This window comes from Falco peregrinus, chromosome 16, assembly GCF_023634155.1.
Source record: "Falco peregrinus isolate bFalPer1 chromosome 16, bFalPer1.pri, whole genome shotgun sequence".
Taxonomy (NCBI): domain Eukaryota; kingdom Metazoa; phylum Chordata; class Aves; order Falconiformes; family Falconidae; genus Falco; species Falco peregrinus.
The window spans coordinates 767492-783377 of NC_073736.1; the positions used below are offsets into that span (position 1 = coordinate 767492).

Consider the following 15886-nt stretch of genomic DNA (forward strand, 5'->3'; position numbering starts at 1 on the left):
GCCACTTGGGCAGACTGAAGAGAGCAAGTATTGGGTGCTAGTAGGGCAATGGAGGTGCTGTGCTGACCACCAAGGCTGTTCTGCCCATCCCATGCCCGGCGGCACAGCTCCCCCACTGTATCCAACACCCATCCCTCCATATTTCAGGAGGAGCTGGACTCCACGGACACCTCGGTAGTAATCAGCTCTTGCTCCCTGGCCGAAGCCCGGCTCCTGTTGGACAACTTCCTGAAGGCCTCCATCGACAAGGTGCGGGGCCAAGCTGGGACCTAGATGCATGACAGGATTTCTTGCAGCTGGGGAGGGGAGCAGCATGCCAGGGTGGGGACCTGGTGGTGGGGATCTGAGGCCCCCGCCTGAGGCCCGGCATGGCTGTCCTTCCCCAGGGGCTGCAGGTGGCACAGAAGGAGGCCCAGATCCGCCTGCTGGAGGGGCGCCTGCGGCAGACAGACATGACTGGCTCCTCGCAGAACCACGCCATCCTGGATGCCCTGCGCGAGAAGGCTGAGTCGCACCCTGAGCTGCAGGCCCTGATCCACAATGTCCAGCAAGGTGGGACCCGGGGCAGGCACATCCTTGGGCCAGGCATGCTGCCTGTGGGGTGAGGTGTCCACCCCTGCCAGCCCCCCAAGAAGCACCTGGAGGTGCCATGTCTGGGACCAGCATGCCCAGGGCTGTGCCGGGGGTGATGCTGGGTGCTCCAGCAGGGATGAAGACCAGGTCCTCTGCCACAACTGCCTGGGCTGCCCCCTCCACTGCGCGGTTCTGATGGGCATGATGGGGTCCCCTCTGCACTGCTGATGGGATGTCTCCCTCCTTCACAGAGAACGGCTACACTAGCACAGACGAGGAGGTCTCAGAGTTTAGCATGGCTTCAGATGGGAGGTGAGCACCCAGCCCGACCCTGCCTGAGCTGGTGGTGGCTGGGGAGGCCAGGGGTGTGGGGCAGAATGTTTGGTGCCACCCATGGGACCTTGCAGGTGGACGTGGATGAACAAAGCCCCACCTCAGCCCTGTGGTGCCCAGTCGTTTGGGAGGGAAACAAAGATGCTTAGACATCAGCAGGGAGTGAAGACTAGGTCATCCCTTGGGGAAAGGGTGCTGGGAAGCAAGGGGTGACCCAAGGAGTCTGGTGGGCCAGTGGCAACTGGCTCTCTGAAAGGAGTTTGGGACTGAAGATCCATCTTTGCTCTCTTCTTCTTGCAGCGTCTCCCAGTCTTTCACCATGAAGGGCTCAGCAAGCCAGGATGACTTCAAATTCAAGGTTAGTTGGCTTTTCTGTGTAGCCCTGTCACAGGGAATGGGAGGAGGGATGGGGGGGCATGTTGTTCAGTGATGCTTCAAGCCTCTGCTTCTGTAGTCTTGACCCTTGGAGTGCCAGGCTTGGCGCAAGGCAGTGTGGCTGGTCTGTGGGTGGGGAGAACCAAGGCAGTGTGCCTTGCTCTAGGCAAGGGGGGACCAAGACCTCCTGGTGCTGTGATCCTCTGAAGCACCAAGAACTTGGGAAACACCCACCACATTAGACGATACTGTCCAGATGGTCCCTGTGCAGTGCTGCATCCACTGTGGGCAAAGGTGGAGGAAAGCGTCTGTTGCTTGCACAGGCTGTCACATTTGCTTAGAGTGTGGAGAGCCAGCACTGTGGTGGGCATCGAGCACAATATGGGGAGATGTCAGCCTCCTGTGGCCAGAGAGCATGAGTTCTTCCACCCACCAGCTCTCTGCTCCCGCTGTCCCCCTGGTGCTGCCTGTGCCTAAGCCCTCTGCCTTGCTCTAGGGAGAGCCCAAGCTCTCAGGGCAAATGAAGGCAGTGTCAGCTGAGTGTCTAGGACCCACGCTGGATGTCTCCACCAAGAACATCACCAAGTCCTTGGCATCCCTCATGGAGATCAAAGAAGATGGGATCAGCTTCTCCACCCGAGACCCCTATTACAAGGAGAAAGTGTCACGTACGATCAGCCTGCCCACACGAGGAAGCACCTTGTGAGCACGGGGTGATGGGTCTCTGGGCATTGGGAGGCTCATGGAAGCATGGGCCAGCAGGTGGGAAGCTGTGCCCTGGCTGTGGAGTTGCAGAGTGGTGAGGGTGACCCCAGTCCTGCCAGGCTTGTCTGCAGCAAGCAGTGGTGGATTTCTCCAGTGGGACTTGGATACATGTCTAGGAATATGTCGGTATTCTCTACAGACAGAGAAAAGGGTATTCCAGGAGGAGGGAAAGAAAGGTGTGTGTGCAAGGGTCCCTGACTCGCTGCTTTTGGGTTATCAGCCTTCTTGAAGGCTTCTTGGGTTGCCAAAAGCTTCCACACTCATGGGATGACTTGAGGCATTCTCTGATCTTGTGATTATGACTCCAGGGCAGCCCAACTTCTCTGCTTGCTCAGCTGGGGAAGGGCATGGGTGTTCAGCATGGAGGGATCCCAGCAGAGGGAGTAGACACCCACTGTGCTCTGTTTCACTTGCTTTAGTCCCAGGCAATCCCGTGGCTCAGAGACTTCTCCTCTGACAAGGAGGAAATCCTATGACCGTGGGCAACCTGCCAGGTAAGCTTGGGAGCTGGAGAAGTGGTGACATGGGCAGGGAGAGGCTGGGTGGCCCAGACGGGTGGGGAGAGATGCTGGCTGGACCAGCTCTTGCTGGGCCCTGATGTGCCAGACAGCTGCCAAGGTGAGCAGTTCCCAAGTCACGTGTCCCTCTAATCCTTCCTGGCTCAGGCCTCCAGATGTTGGCTTCACCCCTCCCTCATCCCCACCCACCCGTCCACGCAACGATCGCAATGTCTTCTCTCGTCTCACCAGCAACCAGAGCCAGGGGTCTGCCTTGGATAAGTAAGTCCTGGTGGGTCGGGAGTGTCTGAGTGAGGGGGACCCACACCCATAACAGCAAATGGCACGTACCAGGTCCCGTGGTGGGGTGTAGGAACCTGGGTTGGCTCCCGCCAGCATGCTGCTACCATTTTGACTCCCTGCTCCTCTCCATGAGGGAGCAGATGCTGTGCAGGGGCCATGCTGGACCCTTGCCCTGTTCTGCCTGTTGTGTGTGCCCTCTGAGCTGGCCACTCACAGGAGCTCGCAGTCCTGGCCTCTGGCTAAGCCCTGCTTGGAGACAGGGCACTGCCAGACTTGGACCACTGGAAAAGGCTATGGAGCAGGAGGGGGTGAGGTGGGATGGGGGCTCACAGGAAGGTGACAGACAAACGCTGCTCCAGCCTCCCCCTGCAGCAGGATGGGTAGCTGTCCTCAACTCAGAGCATTGCTTAGCAGCGCTGATATTCCCTGATGGAGACCTGCTGTCTGATCCTTACATACCCTCCCGCTTCTTTGCTCTCTCCCCTGGTTTTCCACATGTTTCTCTTTCTCCCTCTCTCCCATCCTCCTTCTCTCTGTCCTACACTGGCTTGGATGCAATAACAGTCCTCCATCTCTGACTCCTTTGCTGCCTCTTCTAGTCTGAGTTTTCTCTCCCATAATCCTGCTAATTTTCTGCCCCTAGGTCTGATGACAGCGATTCCTCTGTCTCGGAGGTGCTGAGGTATAGACAACTTTCTATTTATTATCCCTTCCTTTTCTGCTCTTCTGTCTGTCTCACAAGTCTGCTCTCCCTTGTCCCTGCATGCTCCACCTGCACCTTGCTGCTCTTCCCCACCTCCCAGCTTGTGTGTGCTGTCCCCTCTTGGCATGCCACCTCCAGTGTCTGATGCTGTCTCTTTGATTGTGAATTTGAGCTGTTCCTGCTCTGATTAGCCCTTGGAAATGTGGTTCTGGGCTCACCTATGGACACTGGCTTGTTTGGGGTGACAGCATGTTCTCCTCCATCTCTGATGGGTTCTTGTCAGCATGATACCACTGTGTCCTATCCTGTCCCAGCTCTCCAGCAGGACAGTGTGATGCTGGGGAAGGGGGCAGGCAACCCTGGCCACTCCCAGTGTGTCCTTCTTGCAAGCATCTTCCAGGAAAATATCTCCAGGTGCTCCCTACACCTGGTTGTGCTTCCCCAGTGCTGGGTTGTGGGTAGGTAGATCTCTTTGCCAAAGAAACCAAGTCAGGTTGTGGTGCAGAGCTCAGCCTTGGGGTTAAGGTCCTCCTGGGCTTGTCCCACTGCATCCTCCTGCCTACAGAGGTTTCCCAGCAGGAGGGCCACCTTTTCCCCATTCTTTAGGAACATCAGCCCTCCAGCACCCTCACATTGCCCATGCCCTGAGTTCCCACAGGCACCCAGTCACTGGGGAAGTGGCACCAGATGAGTATGTGCTGTGCAGTCAGGCAGCAATGCAAGGTCCATCAATAACTTCTCACCCTGGGGAGCCAGGATTTCCATTCAGATTCAGTATCAGCTGGAGACCAGTAGAAACACTAGGGGTCAGGGGAGGGCTGTTCCTTTTGAGTTTGTACATGCAGCTGCTAACTGAGAAAGAAAGATCACATGCATGTGATTTCCAAACCCAAATTAATGAGCCTCATGACTAATGTAAACCTTATGTGGCCTCGGGGCTGCCCTTCTGCAGCCCTGTGCCTCGGTTTCTCTGCCTGTAAGAGGGGACTAGAGCAACGCAGGGCCCCACAGCCGCAGGGAGGCTGTGCTTTGGGATGCCAGCTGGGAAGGGCTGTTGGTGGCCATGCACACTAGGGTCCAGCAACAGGTGCCCCTTGGAAGACGGTTTGGCAGGGACAGGTCCTCCTGCCCAGAGCCAGCAGTGGGTGCAGGGCTTCCACAGCCACTGCAACAGGAATGCTGGGTGCAAATGCCAGTGCTGTCCTTTGTTGCTCTTGTGGTCTTGGGTAAAAGAGCAAGGCCCTGTCTCCAAATGTCACCAGCCACAGGCTGACAGCCTCCAGGGAACTGGGGTGCTGGATATTGGTACCCTGAAATATTTATCTCAGCAGAGCTTCAGGCTGGAGAAGGTGCAGTTTGTCCCAGACTGACCTGGGGAACTGATGAGCTGGGTATCCTGGCTCCATGGGTCTCTGCTGGCCAGGCATGAGAGGTTCGGCAGGAGACCAGCAGTCACTGGCCAGCCCCCGCTTTCCCCATCTCTAGATTTGCTGGGACAGAGGTAGTAGGCAGGGGCTGCTCCTGGGGAGATTCCTGGGGTTTTCATTAAGACCTTGGCTCAGACATGCCAGGTTCAGATGGAGGGGCTCATTGCGCTGCCAGACTTGGGGTGAGACAGCTCTTGCTCTCCTGTGCTCCTGGGACTGTGTAGCGCGGTGCCTTTCCACACACACCCCACCATGCTTGTTCTTTCTTTCCCACCCAAGGGGCATCATTAACCCAGTGGGTGGCACCAAGAATGCCCGGACAGCCCCGCTACAGTGTGTCTCTGTGGCAGAAGGACACACCAAGCCTGTGCTCTGCCTGGATGCCACCGATGAGCTGCTTTTCACTGGGTCCAAAGGTGTGTAATGGACAGAGGATGGGGCAGTTGCTGGCCTGCAGATGCTATGGGAGCAGGTCAGCACAAGGGAGTGCATGAAGTGCCAGACACCATGGGGATGGTTCCTTCTGGGCCTCTTTCCTGTCCTTGGTGTTGAGCCTTGCCCTGCACTGCCCTGGTGCTGGGGCTGGCTGGCTCCTTTCCTCTGGTCCTGTGGGTAGGGGGAGGCAATGATCTGAAGGGATACTGCCCCCAAGTCCTTGCGGGGAGACACCCATCCCCCATGAAGTCTGACACTCCTGGGCATGTTCTTCCTCCCACAGACAGGAGCTGCAAAATGTGGAACCTGGTGACAGGCCAAGAAATTGCTTCCCTCAAGGGTCACCCAAACAACGTAGTTTCCATCAAGTACTGCAGCCACACGGGGCTGGTGTTCACTGTATCCACGTCGTACATCAAAGTGTGGGACATCCGGGACTCAGCCCGGTGCATCCGCACCCTCACGTACGTGACAGGCAGGAGCAGCTGTGGGGGACCCTGGGCATTCTGGGCATCTCTGGCTCTGCAGAAGCCAGTCCCAGGACCTCCTTGGGTTGAGGACAGGGCCAAATGCCAGCTGCTTTAGTGCCAGTTTGCAGTGCTGCATCCTTCGGGAACAGGGAGGCTGGGAGAGAGCTTGGGTTGAGGGGACACGTGGGAACCTCCTGCAGCAAAGACTCAGGGTAAAGAGCTTTGAAGAAATTTGTGGCCACTTCTGGGGGTGGACAAGGCAGCCAGCAGCTCTGTAGAGGAGGCACAGGCCCTAACAGCATCATGGCAGAGTAAATCGCAGGCTCTCCAGTGGGAAACTCAGGTCTTTATGAGGAGTTTGAGGACCAGAAAGGAGCATGGGACAGGCTTTAGCTGTGGTCTGCTGGTCTGGAGCAGGACTCAAATGTTAGGAGAGTATGGCAGGCCAGGGTTTCCAGCTCACTCCAGCATAGAGTTCCTTTCTCTATCCAGCCTCAGCTCATATATCTTGGCCTGAAGGTGCTTCTCCCTTGATGCAGAGGCCAAATACCTCTGCTTCCCTGTGCTGACTGCCAGCACTAGCCAGTTCTTCCTGCAGGAAGCAAAGAGGAATGGGAGGAGAGAAGAGCAGCTCTCAAATGAAAAGCAGGGCAGGATGCTCCATGTCTCACACCTGGCATCCGTGGCTCCCTCTGCAAGCAGGGCACTGGCCTCAGGGTCAGAGGTGTTTTTGATCCCATTGTGGCCAGAGAGATGGTGATAACTTCAGGGCTTTTCTGGGACCCACCTGGAGCCAACAGCCCCATGCAGTTCCTCAGTGGGGACTTGGTGGCTCTGATCTCTGCTCATCTTCCACCCCGACCTCTCCCTCCCTTAGATCTTCTGGACAGGTGATCTCTGGGGATGCATGTGCTGGGACCACCACCCGCACTGTCACCAGTGTGCAGGGGGAGCACCAGATCAACCAGATTGCTCTCAACCCCACTGGCACCATGCTCTACGCTGCTACTGGTAACTCCGTCCGCATCTGGGAGCTAAGCAGGTGAGGGGGTAGCACTAGGGTGAGCACGACAGCTGACAGATGCCAAGTGGACACTGGCTGCTCAGAGGGGCCTGAAATTACTTCCTCCCCCTACCCCTGGGAAAGTGAAAGCCTTTTTAGCAGTGGAAGTTGCCTGGAATAAGGACTTTCAGGACCCATTCCTAAAGGACCCAAGGGGGTGATGAGCAGCAATGGAGCTACTTGGGGTGGGAGATTTGTCTGTGAGCTGGGCAGAGCTTAGGAGAAGGAGAAAGACTGTGGGATGAGGAGCAGTACCCCCCTGGTTTTGCCCTTGCCCCCCTCCCTGCCGGATGGGCACTGGGCTTCTGACCTGTTGCTGCAGCCTGAGCTCAGTAGGCAGAGGCTTCGAGACTGCCTTCCTCCCCGGCATCACTAGGAAGAATGCCGTTCCCAAAAGGGAACAACCCCTAATGTAGGGCTCCAGGGTTGTGGGTGTGCCTGCCTGGGAGAGCCCCTTGGAGGAACTTCAGCACCCAGGAAGGGGCTGGCTGATCCATGTTGTTGAACTCAGGTTGCAGCCCATCGGGAAGCTGAGTGGCCACATCGGGCCTGTGATGTGTCTCACGGTAAACCAGACGGCAAGCAACCATGACCTGGTGGTGACAGGCTCCAAAGATCACTATGTCAAGGTATTCTCCTTGGAGAGCAGAGCTCTGTGTCCCATAGGGAAGCCCAGATGTTGGCAACCCCTAAGGTCTCTCCTCTGCTCCTGAGACCTGAGCCCAGATTCTGTTTTCACCTCTGCATTAGAGGTTTTTGCATTATATCCTCACCCCAAATCTTGCCTTTTGCTTGGCCCACAGTACAAATGCACGTTTGGAGTAGATTTGCATTTCTGTCATCCCCTGGGCTCTGTTGCTGGTACTCGCATGTGACTGACCCAGATCAGCAGCTTGCACTGTTCTGCTCATTTGTCCTCCCCAATACAGATGCTTGTTCACAGCTTCAGCAGAGCAGGAGCTTGCCTCTTCCTTTTAGGTTTTTGCTGGGTTTCAGCAGGTTGAATTGGAACGGGCACCAGGGGAGCTGAAGAGGGATGGTGAGATGATGCAGGAGGTGGGATCCCGCTCTTCTGACAGGTGCAAGCTGTTAGCTTGGCTCATGGAGGTGTGTGAAGGCTCACCATGAGTAAAATACAGCAGAATGGGGTCTTTCTCTGGTGGCAGACCTCCCCTGATGGTGGCAGGATGCCTGGAGAGACCTCGGCCCCAAAAAAGCCTCCACTGGCCAATGCCCACTCCCCTTTCTAGCATCACTCCGGGTGTGCTGAGCCTAGAGGGTGATAGCCAAGTTTCCAAATGAGGATCAACGCTGTTTCCAGTGCCATCTGGGGTCTTTCACCACTGTTTTTCTCTCAGGTGTTTGAGATTACTGAGGGCATGGTGGGCAATATTGGCCCCACTCACAACTTTGAGCCCCCTCACTACGATGGCATCGAGTGCCTGGCCATCCAGGGAGACATCCTCTTCAGCGGCTCCAGGGACAACGGCATAAAGAAGTGGGATCTGGAGCAGCAGGAGCTTACCCAGGTCTGGAGGAGAGCATAAAGCACAGGTCCTCGGGGTGACATGGGGCACAGGAGTATTGCTGCTGGAGAACTGGGGGGAACCTTTGTTTAGGGAACTGGTGCCAATGTCCAGCACTGAGCTAACCAGGGAGGGCACTCCCATTCCTGGGAATGTGGCAGTGCACGTGTGAGGTGGCTTTGTGCCCCCATAAGTCTGTGCTGTAGGGCCCAGCTCCCCCTGACCACACACAGCAGTTGCAGTGCTGTGTGTTTTGTTCACCTCTCAAGACAGGATCGTTGTCTCCTGCCTGGGGGAGAAATCAAGCCATGGCTTTTTGGATCCATCCCCTTGACCTCCTAACTTTGAACCACTAGCCCCACGGTCCAGATGAGCCCTGGGGTGGCAGTAAGGATCTGAGCCTGCCAGGGTGGGTGCATAAGGCTGCTGATGGTGCTGCAGATGACGAGGTTGGTCATGATCTCTGCTCTGTGCCTGAACCTACAGCAAATCCCCAATGCCCACAAAGACTGGGTCTGTGCCCTGGCCTTCATCCCCGGCCGTCCCATGGTGCTGAGTGCTTGCCGAGGAGGCATGATCAAAGTTTGGAACGTGGACACCTTCACCCCAGTGGGGGAGATCAAAGGGCACGACAGCCCCATCAATGCTATCTGCACCAACTCAAAGCACATCTTCACCGCCTCCAGGTGAGCCCCAGGCTTTCTGCTCCCCAGAGCCCCTGGGAGGTGGGAGACCCCTGGGTTGAACTGTCACCCCAGGCCTGGGTGGGTTTGTGCTGAGTGGACAGGGAGCAGGGAGGGAGGGAAGGGGGGAGTCTCACAGCTTTCTAGTCCCTCCACTCCTTCATCTCATCTTGCCCACCTCAGCCTGCCCCATGACACGGCCTGCCCACTGCAGTGCCAAGAGTCATTCCCTCAGCCATCCCCTGCCCGTGCTCCAGTGACACCCTGGGTTATCGCCCACGCAGAGACCCCTCTCCCCCGGGGCTGGGCACCCTCTGCTGCTCTTGGGGAGTGCTTTGGCAGCAAGACTCTGATATCCTCTTTTCGACCATGTCCCTTTTCTCCCTTCCTTTTTCTCTGTCTCTCTCTGTCTCTCCACCTCCCCACCTCGCATCTGTGCCACAGTGACTGCCGGGTAAAGTTATGGAATTACGTGCCTGGGCTCACCCCTTGCCTTCCACGACGCGTCCTTGCCATAAAGGGCCGTGCTACTAGTCTGCCTTGACCCTCCTGCTCTTTCTGACTCTTGCTCATGCACTCTTCTTCCGTCTTTTCTTTCCTCTTCTTTTTCTCTTCTTCCATCTTTTCTTTCCTCTTCTCTTTTTCTCCATCTCTTTCTCCCTCTGTCTTTCTCTCTGTTGCTTGCTTCTGCTCCTCTTTCTTTCTCTCTGGTCTGAGCTGCTTCTTCACGGTATGAAACTATTTTGCGTTTTTTCCCCACTTGATAAATCTTTGCTAGAAGTGACTTTCCCCTTTGTCTCAGCCATGTGCTCCTGTGTTGATTTGGTTTGCCCTTTTTTTTTTTCCCATCCCCCTCACCCCTTGCCAAGCATCCACATCTACTGTGGCAACTCCGTGGAAGCCACAGCCTGCCTGCACCCTTGCATGGATGGTGGGGCGGGAGTCAGCAGCCATCCCCGAAGCAGCCTATGCCCTGGGGAGTCCAAGCACAGCAGGTCCCTGTGGTATCACTGCTTTGACCCAGTTAGAGCTCATTGAAGGGGTGCAGGAGTCCTGTTGTCAGGGTCAGCCCTGGAGGTCACCATTTCCCTTTGTCCCCATCTGCTGCCTGTGGGATGAGCTGGAGGCTGAGCCCCATTGGGCCTGTCTGCTCCCCAGAATGGATTGGGCAACCTCCTGCCAAGAGAAAAGGGCCTGGAAGTGTTGTGGGCTGCATGCTGCCATGGGCTGAGGGTGGGAGCGTTTCTCCTTGCAGTGCCTCTCTGCAGCTCTGCAGGGCTCCTCCGGAGCCCCTGGGTCACACTGTCCCTCTCACCTTTGTTTCTCAGCGACTTCACAGTGAAGCTCTGGAGTGGAAGGCGGTTACCCGTGGGGTCAAACTAGGAACTGCAAGAAGACTGGAAGACATGACAGGTCAGGGTACCTCTCCCTTGCTGTCGAGACCTGGTCATCTACAGGAGCTCAGCCGGGGATAGGGATTTCTTTGTGCCTGACCCAACGGGGTGGACCATGTCCCATCTGGTACTGTAAGCACTGTCAGCTCCTGTGAGGAGGCAGCTCTGTGGGACACTGTCAGCTCCACCTTCCCTCCTGCTGAGGTTTCTTGATGGTTTTCCAGTGACCAGGCAATCCTTCATCTGTCTTCTTACCTACCCTGCTGTAATGCCTGCTGGGACTTGTGGGGCTCAGAGCTCCCTTGGCTCCTTCTCAGAGACATCCGGTTCCCTCCTGCCACCATGCACTCACGTGGCCTTCGCCGTGATGTGCTGCTCCTGTCCCTGCTGGCTCCTGGGCTGATTCCTGCAGTCTTTCTCCACAGCCACGAGGACATTTGGTGTCTGCTGGCCAGGACCACAGCATAGAGAGGCTGCTTCTCGGGAGATGTTACTTGTGGGACAGCCTCTCTGCTGTGGGGGGTCTGCAGAAGGATTTCCAGGTAGTCCCATCATTGCCCATCCTCTGTCTACCTGTCCCCAGCAGCTGGAGGTGTGCACCTCTGAGCTCCTTTGCCATGTCCCAGCTCCGCAGGCGTGGCCAGCCTGGGAGGATCTCCATCAGGCAACGTCCAGACAAACCTACTGCAATTCCCTTCGACATTCTTCAAACTCCAGTCATAAAGTCAGCTGACCCATGGCTCTTGAGCTCTTTCCCGTGTGCCCACCCTGCTTTGCAGTGGGGAAGGGATGCTTAGTCCTGCTCGTGACACCTTGTCCCTCAGCAGGGGTTTTGTGGTGGATTCCTGCAGCACGTTAACCCCTTGAGATGGAGAAATGAAGCAAGAACAGAGGTTACAGAACAAAGAAGCCAAGGCTGGATTTGTCACCCCCACCCCTGTGGCCCATCTCATTTTGCCGTTACTGGGAGCTGGAAGTTGTAAATCCTTCCCCCAGGCTGCTTTCAGCTCTTTACCTGGGAGGGGGATAGCTCAGTTTTGGCCCATCAGCCCCCATGGATCTGGGAGCCAGAGAGGGCCCAGCGAGGTGTGGAGCAGCTGGAGGATGGGCCAGGTTGGAGCCAGCTGTGCCAGGGGCAGGGTGAGGAAGGGGTTGCACACACTGGTCTTACACAAGTTCCCTGATTGACCCCATGCCTGAAGGACAATCCTGCAGTGGATGATCTTGCACAGTCTAATCTCCATGAAAGGCTGGAGGCTCCATCCAGGAGTGTTTCCCCAAGGATGCAGCTTCTCCAGGCTCCCTCCTCCCTCTCCTCCTGTTCAAGGTCTCACACTAGAGCTTTTCTCCATCTCTCCTGTAGCTCGCTGGACCAGCCCCTGCTTTGTGCTGCCCTGGGCTAGGCAGGGCTTCTCATGGGATGGCCAAGGAGACCCCAGGATCGGTGCTTTTGCCTCACATGCTCTTGCTTCCCCTCTGTCACAGAAGAAGCAGCATTTGAACTCATTTAAGGATTTTTCCACATGGTCCCACAAGCACTGAACTGCGATCTTGGAGGCCAGGGGCTCCAGGACCTGCCCCATAAAGCACAGACTGTTTTCCCTCTGCTTTCTCTAACCATGGTAACTTGTGTACTAGCCCCAGATCATTTGCCACCAGCCCTTGTTAAAACTATTCTCGGTGGAGTGTGGAAATTCCTCTGCATCCTGAAAGACAGGTTCATGTCTATTGATTTGAAGGGGGAGGGGGGGATGACACTGAACGACAGGGATGTGACACAGCTGGGGAGATGGATGGACAGATGGACATGGACACACGCATCCTACTGGCTTGCCTTGGAGGAGAGTGTGATGGCGTGTGTGGCTGTGACCCTGCCCAGGACAGTGACTGGTCCCTTGTGATCAGCTGACCCTGCACAGCATGGGACCAGCAGCTCTGTTGAGGCAAAGACCCCTCCTGCTGCAGCTGGAGGAGAAGTGGTGTTAGTGCCAGCAGCTCTGGGCTGTGCGCTTTGCTGGTCTGGATGGGGCAAACAGAAATGCACAGGGCACCATGGCCATCAAAGTCATGCACAGTTGGGGGGGGTGGAGGTGTTACCCTCCAAACCTGTCTTGAAGAGGGTTTCCCGGCTCGTTCCTCAGCCAGTTTAACCTTTGCTTGGCTGGAGGCAGGGGCAGGATAGGGGCCTGTGTGTGTTTGACTGTCTAGACAGACGTACCATGTGCATCGGCGTCTGCACCAAGATCTGCCAGTGCATGACTTCTCCCTGGTCCCTTCTCAAGTTGGTGAAGGGACCTGCTCTTGGGGGACTTGGGGTCAGACTGCCTTGGCTTTCGCCACCAGTTTCTTCCTGTGTGTAGGCTGCAAGTGCCTGCTTCGTTTCCTAGAGCTGAGTGGCCAATCCTGGATGATGCTGAGCATCCACCTTGCTGCTACATCCAGCAGTGTGTTGCAGGGGCTTCAAGCCTTTCACAGCCTGCAAGTGGAGAGAGCTGGGTGCTCCCCCTAGGAGAGGGAGGTCTTTGAAGCGAGGGGTGACTGATCACATAGGGGTGGTGGGTGGGGGTGGTGTGTGTGTCTTTCTTACTATCTGTGTGGGTTGATATTTCCTATGGAGGAGAGCAACGGTGCAAGCTGGGTGCTCTCGTCATTGGGTTTCATTTTGGAGATGGGGTGGAGAGTTTGTGATGTTACCTTTTTATCTTAATTACTGTTATTGTTATGGTTTTAACACTTGAATTCATCCTGGGGACGTGTGGGCTCACTCCCACCTCGCTGTATGTCTGAGCCATGCCTCCTGTCCCTCTCCCTGCCTCCTCCTGGGCAGCGCAGAAGGACCAGCATCCTCCTCCCCACTGTGCTCACAGCTTTCACTTTTGCAGTGGGATCCCCCAGCTGAATTGCAACACTGAGATTTTGTTCCTGTTGCTCATGGGATGCTTGGCATCGTTGCTGTTAGTTATTGGGTTGATTTGCAGCCTGGAACTGGTCCCTCTTGTCCCTTTGAAGCATGGAAAGGGACTTCTGAAAGGCTCAGCTCAGCCTGTATTCCTGCCTCTGCTCTCACAGATACTCCCTGCAGGTGCAGTGAAGCCCTTCTTGTCCATGCGAAGCACACTGCTGGAATGGGCTGGTCCTAGTCCCCATTTTCCAGAGCCTGCTGTAATTTGGTGGTAGCCTCGAGCAGCAGGGAACTGGTGCTGTAAAAGTCCGTGGGCAGGGTGGAGGCAATCTGTGAGAGAAGCTGACTCATGTTGTGATGTTTGATTTTTTTCACTCCCAAAACACAGTTGAATCTAGGTTCTGTTCCAGGCACTGAACATAAACTAGGGTAGCCCTGGAGTCCTCAGGTTACCCTCTAGTCCGAGCTGGGGAGCCAACACAGGGCTGTACCCCATTCCTCTTGCACAATGGAGTTTGGGAAGGGGCTTGCAGCTCTGAGCTACAGTCAGTTGAGGGGGGGGGGGGGGGAGTTACCCCAAACACTAAAGCACAAGGTCCCAACGTGCAGGTGGTCTAGCAAAGGTGGCCCCTTGGACTCTGGTCCTTCAGAACTCAGATTGGGGCCATGGGCTTGGACAACAAAAGTAGAGGTGGGCCTAGGGGGAGGGCTGTTTTTTTACTGGAGGAAGCAAGTGAGCTGTTTCATCCTTTTGCACTGTGCTGGGGTGCTCCCCTGGGTCTCGGGGCTTGCACTGCTTGCATAGCTGAAGTCCATCTTGTAGTTTCTGAGTCTCTCTACCAGCCTGTCTATTGCAGGAACAGTTTGGAGCTGCCTTTGCACTGTGCGCCTCGCTTTCCTTTGCCCTTGAGTACTTTGATTTGTGTTGAGGGTGTTATGATGCCTGCAGTCCAGGGAGGTCTGTCCTTTCTTTCCTCAAATTGCTGGGTGATGCTTTTTTCCCTGGGCCCTAACTCTTGCTCTATGGGTCTCTTCCCTCCAGCACAAAGGGCCAGCTCCAGCCTTTGCTGAGGGTGTAGGTGCTGCCCCAGAGTTAAGCTTTGCACACAGTGGGTGGAGATGACTCAGAAGTCCAAAAGCACTGGGCCCTCAAACCACTGTGAGCCCTCCCAGGAAGCCTGGACAGTGCCCCCTCCCTGGCACCCACAGCTCTTACGGCAGAAAAGGACAGGCTGGTGGTGCATCTCTCAGTCTGGCCGCCTGCAAGGAGCTGGAGCATCAGGGTCCTGTCCCCCCAGGTGTGTTGTTCCTCCCCAGCACCTCTGAGCACAGATGCTTTGGGGTCTCAGACGCTGCCTCCTGCCTTGATACTGCAGAACCAGTGCCTGCTCTCCAGGGTGCTCTCCTGCTGTCCCTATCCCTGTCCTTCCCCTGTCCCATGCTGGATGGGGTCCAAGTACAATGCCTGCAGAGCACAGGGCTCCCACTTGCTTTTCAGCAAGCTCACTGCTTTGCTCTGTCCTGCAGGCTACACCCCCTCCCTGAGCCCCCTGCACCTTTCTGGTGGGGGGAAGGGAACTCCTGGCCCTGGCCCCTCCATCTGCTGTATCAAGCTCCAGCTGTAACTGGGAGGGAGCCCTGTACAGCCCCAACCCTGCCAGGCCCTGGCCTGGCCTCCTGGGCCTTGCCCCCAGAAAAGCACAGCCCTGCGCCTTCCTCCTGCTCCCAGGAGCTTGTCCCCTCATCTGTAACAGCTCTGTCCCTGGCACCTGCCAGCTGTTCCACATCCCCCGTGTCCTGGGACCACCCAGTACCTTCAGGTCCAGCCCTGCGGCAGGGCTTGGGCAGCTGCAGCACTATGTTGCCTGCTCCATCACCTCTTGCTGCTGCACAAGTATTGCAAATAGCGGGTGCCTTTTCTTGGTCAGAGTTGTTTTCTAGAGGCCATCTCTTGTGAAGGCTTTTTTTTTTTTCCCCTCTGCTGGGTAATGCAGCCCAGCCCACTGGTTTGAATTTGTTAGAGAACAAGGCATGTACATATATTTTATACCTCGATGTGTTCCTGTAAATAGTGTAAGTTATTTTGGTCTCAAGCTGTACATGTTTTTTCAATGGCTGTGTTTGTTCCTTGCGTTTTTGTCTTCATGAATAAAATATACTGAGATGAAGTGATTCAGGAGTGATGACTTTGAAGAGAACACAGCCAGGAACTGCCTGTGCCCATCCTGGTGCATCTGGCAAAGGGGCTGGGGGACAGACTGGGTGAACTGATGCGGCCGCAGCCCTTCCGGCCCTACCTGCGGTGTGTTGCAAGGTAACTTGCATCCTTACAGGCGCCGAGTCCTCGGGCGGACAGGGTATTGCGCTGGGGGAAACTGACGGGGCTGAGGCAGAGGCAATGCCGGCCCAGCCGGGCTGGCTCTGGCCCCCTCGCCTG

At 56.1% G+C, this 15886-nt stretch overlaps 1 protein-coding gene across 2 annotated transcripts in view; it reads left to right on the plus strand.

Annotated features, from left to right (window-relative positions):
• KIF21B (kinesin family member 21B) overlaps nucleotides 1–15621 on the plus strand; it is a 44162-nt gene extending 28541 nt beyond the window's left edge. The window contains exons 21-35 of one of the 2 annotated variants that reach the window (XM_055819863.1): nucleotides 148–249; nucleotides 387–552; nucleotides 825–885; nucleotides 1207–1264; nucleotides 1778–1983; nucleotides 2466–2540; nucleotides 2712–2825; nucleotides 3490–3528; nucleotides 5256–5392; nucleotides 5695–5875; nucleotides 6759–6923; nucleotides 7456–7573; nucleotides 8303–8473; nucleotides 8957–9156; nucleotides 10482–15621. In XM_055819863.1, the coding sequence (XP_055675838.1) occupies nucleotides 148–249; nucleotides 387–552; nucleotides 825–885; nucleotides 1207–1264; nucleotides 1778–1983; nucleotides 2466–2540; nucleotides 2712–2825; nucleotides 3490–3528; nucleotides 5256–5392; nucleotides 5695–5875; nucleotides 6759–6923; nucleotides 7456–7573; nucleotides 8303–8473; nucleotides 8957–9156; nucleotides 10482–10536 (1848 nt within the window). In that variant the 3' untranslated portion in view covers nucleotides 10537–15621. The remainder of the gene's footprint in view (nucleotides 1–147; nucleotides 250–386; nucleotides 553–824; nucleotides 886–1206; nucleotides 1265–1777; nucleotides 1984–2465; nucleotides 2541–2711; nucleotides 2826–3489; nucleotides 3529–5255; nucleotides 5393–5694; nucleotides 5876–6758; nucleotides 6924–7455; nucleotides 7574–8302; nucleotides 8474–8956; nucleotides 9157–10481) is intronic. The other variant, XM_055819864.1, reaches the window with a different exon arrangement.
• The last annotated feature ends 265 nt before the right edge of the window (nucleotides 15622–15886 follow it).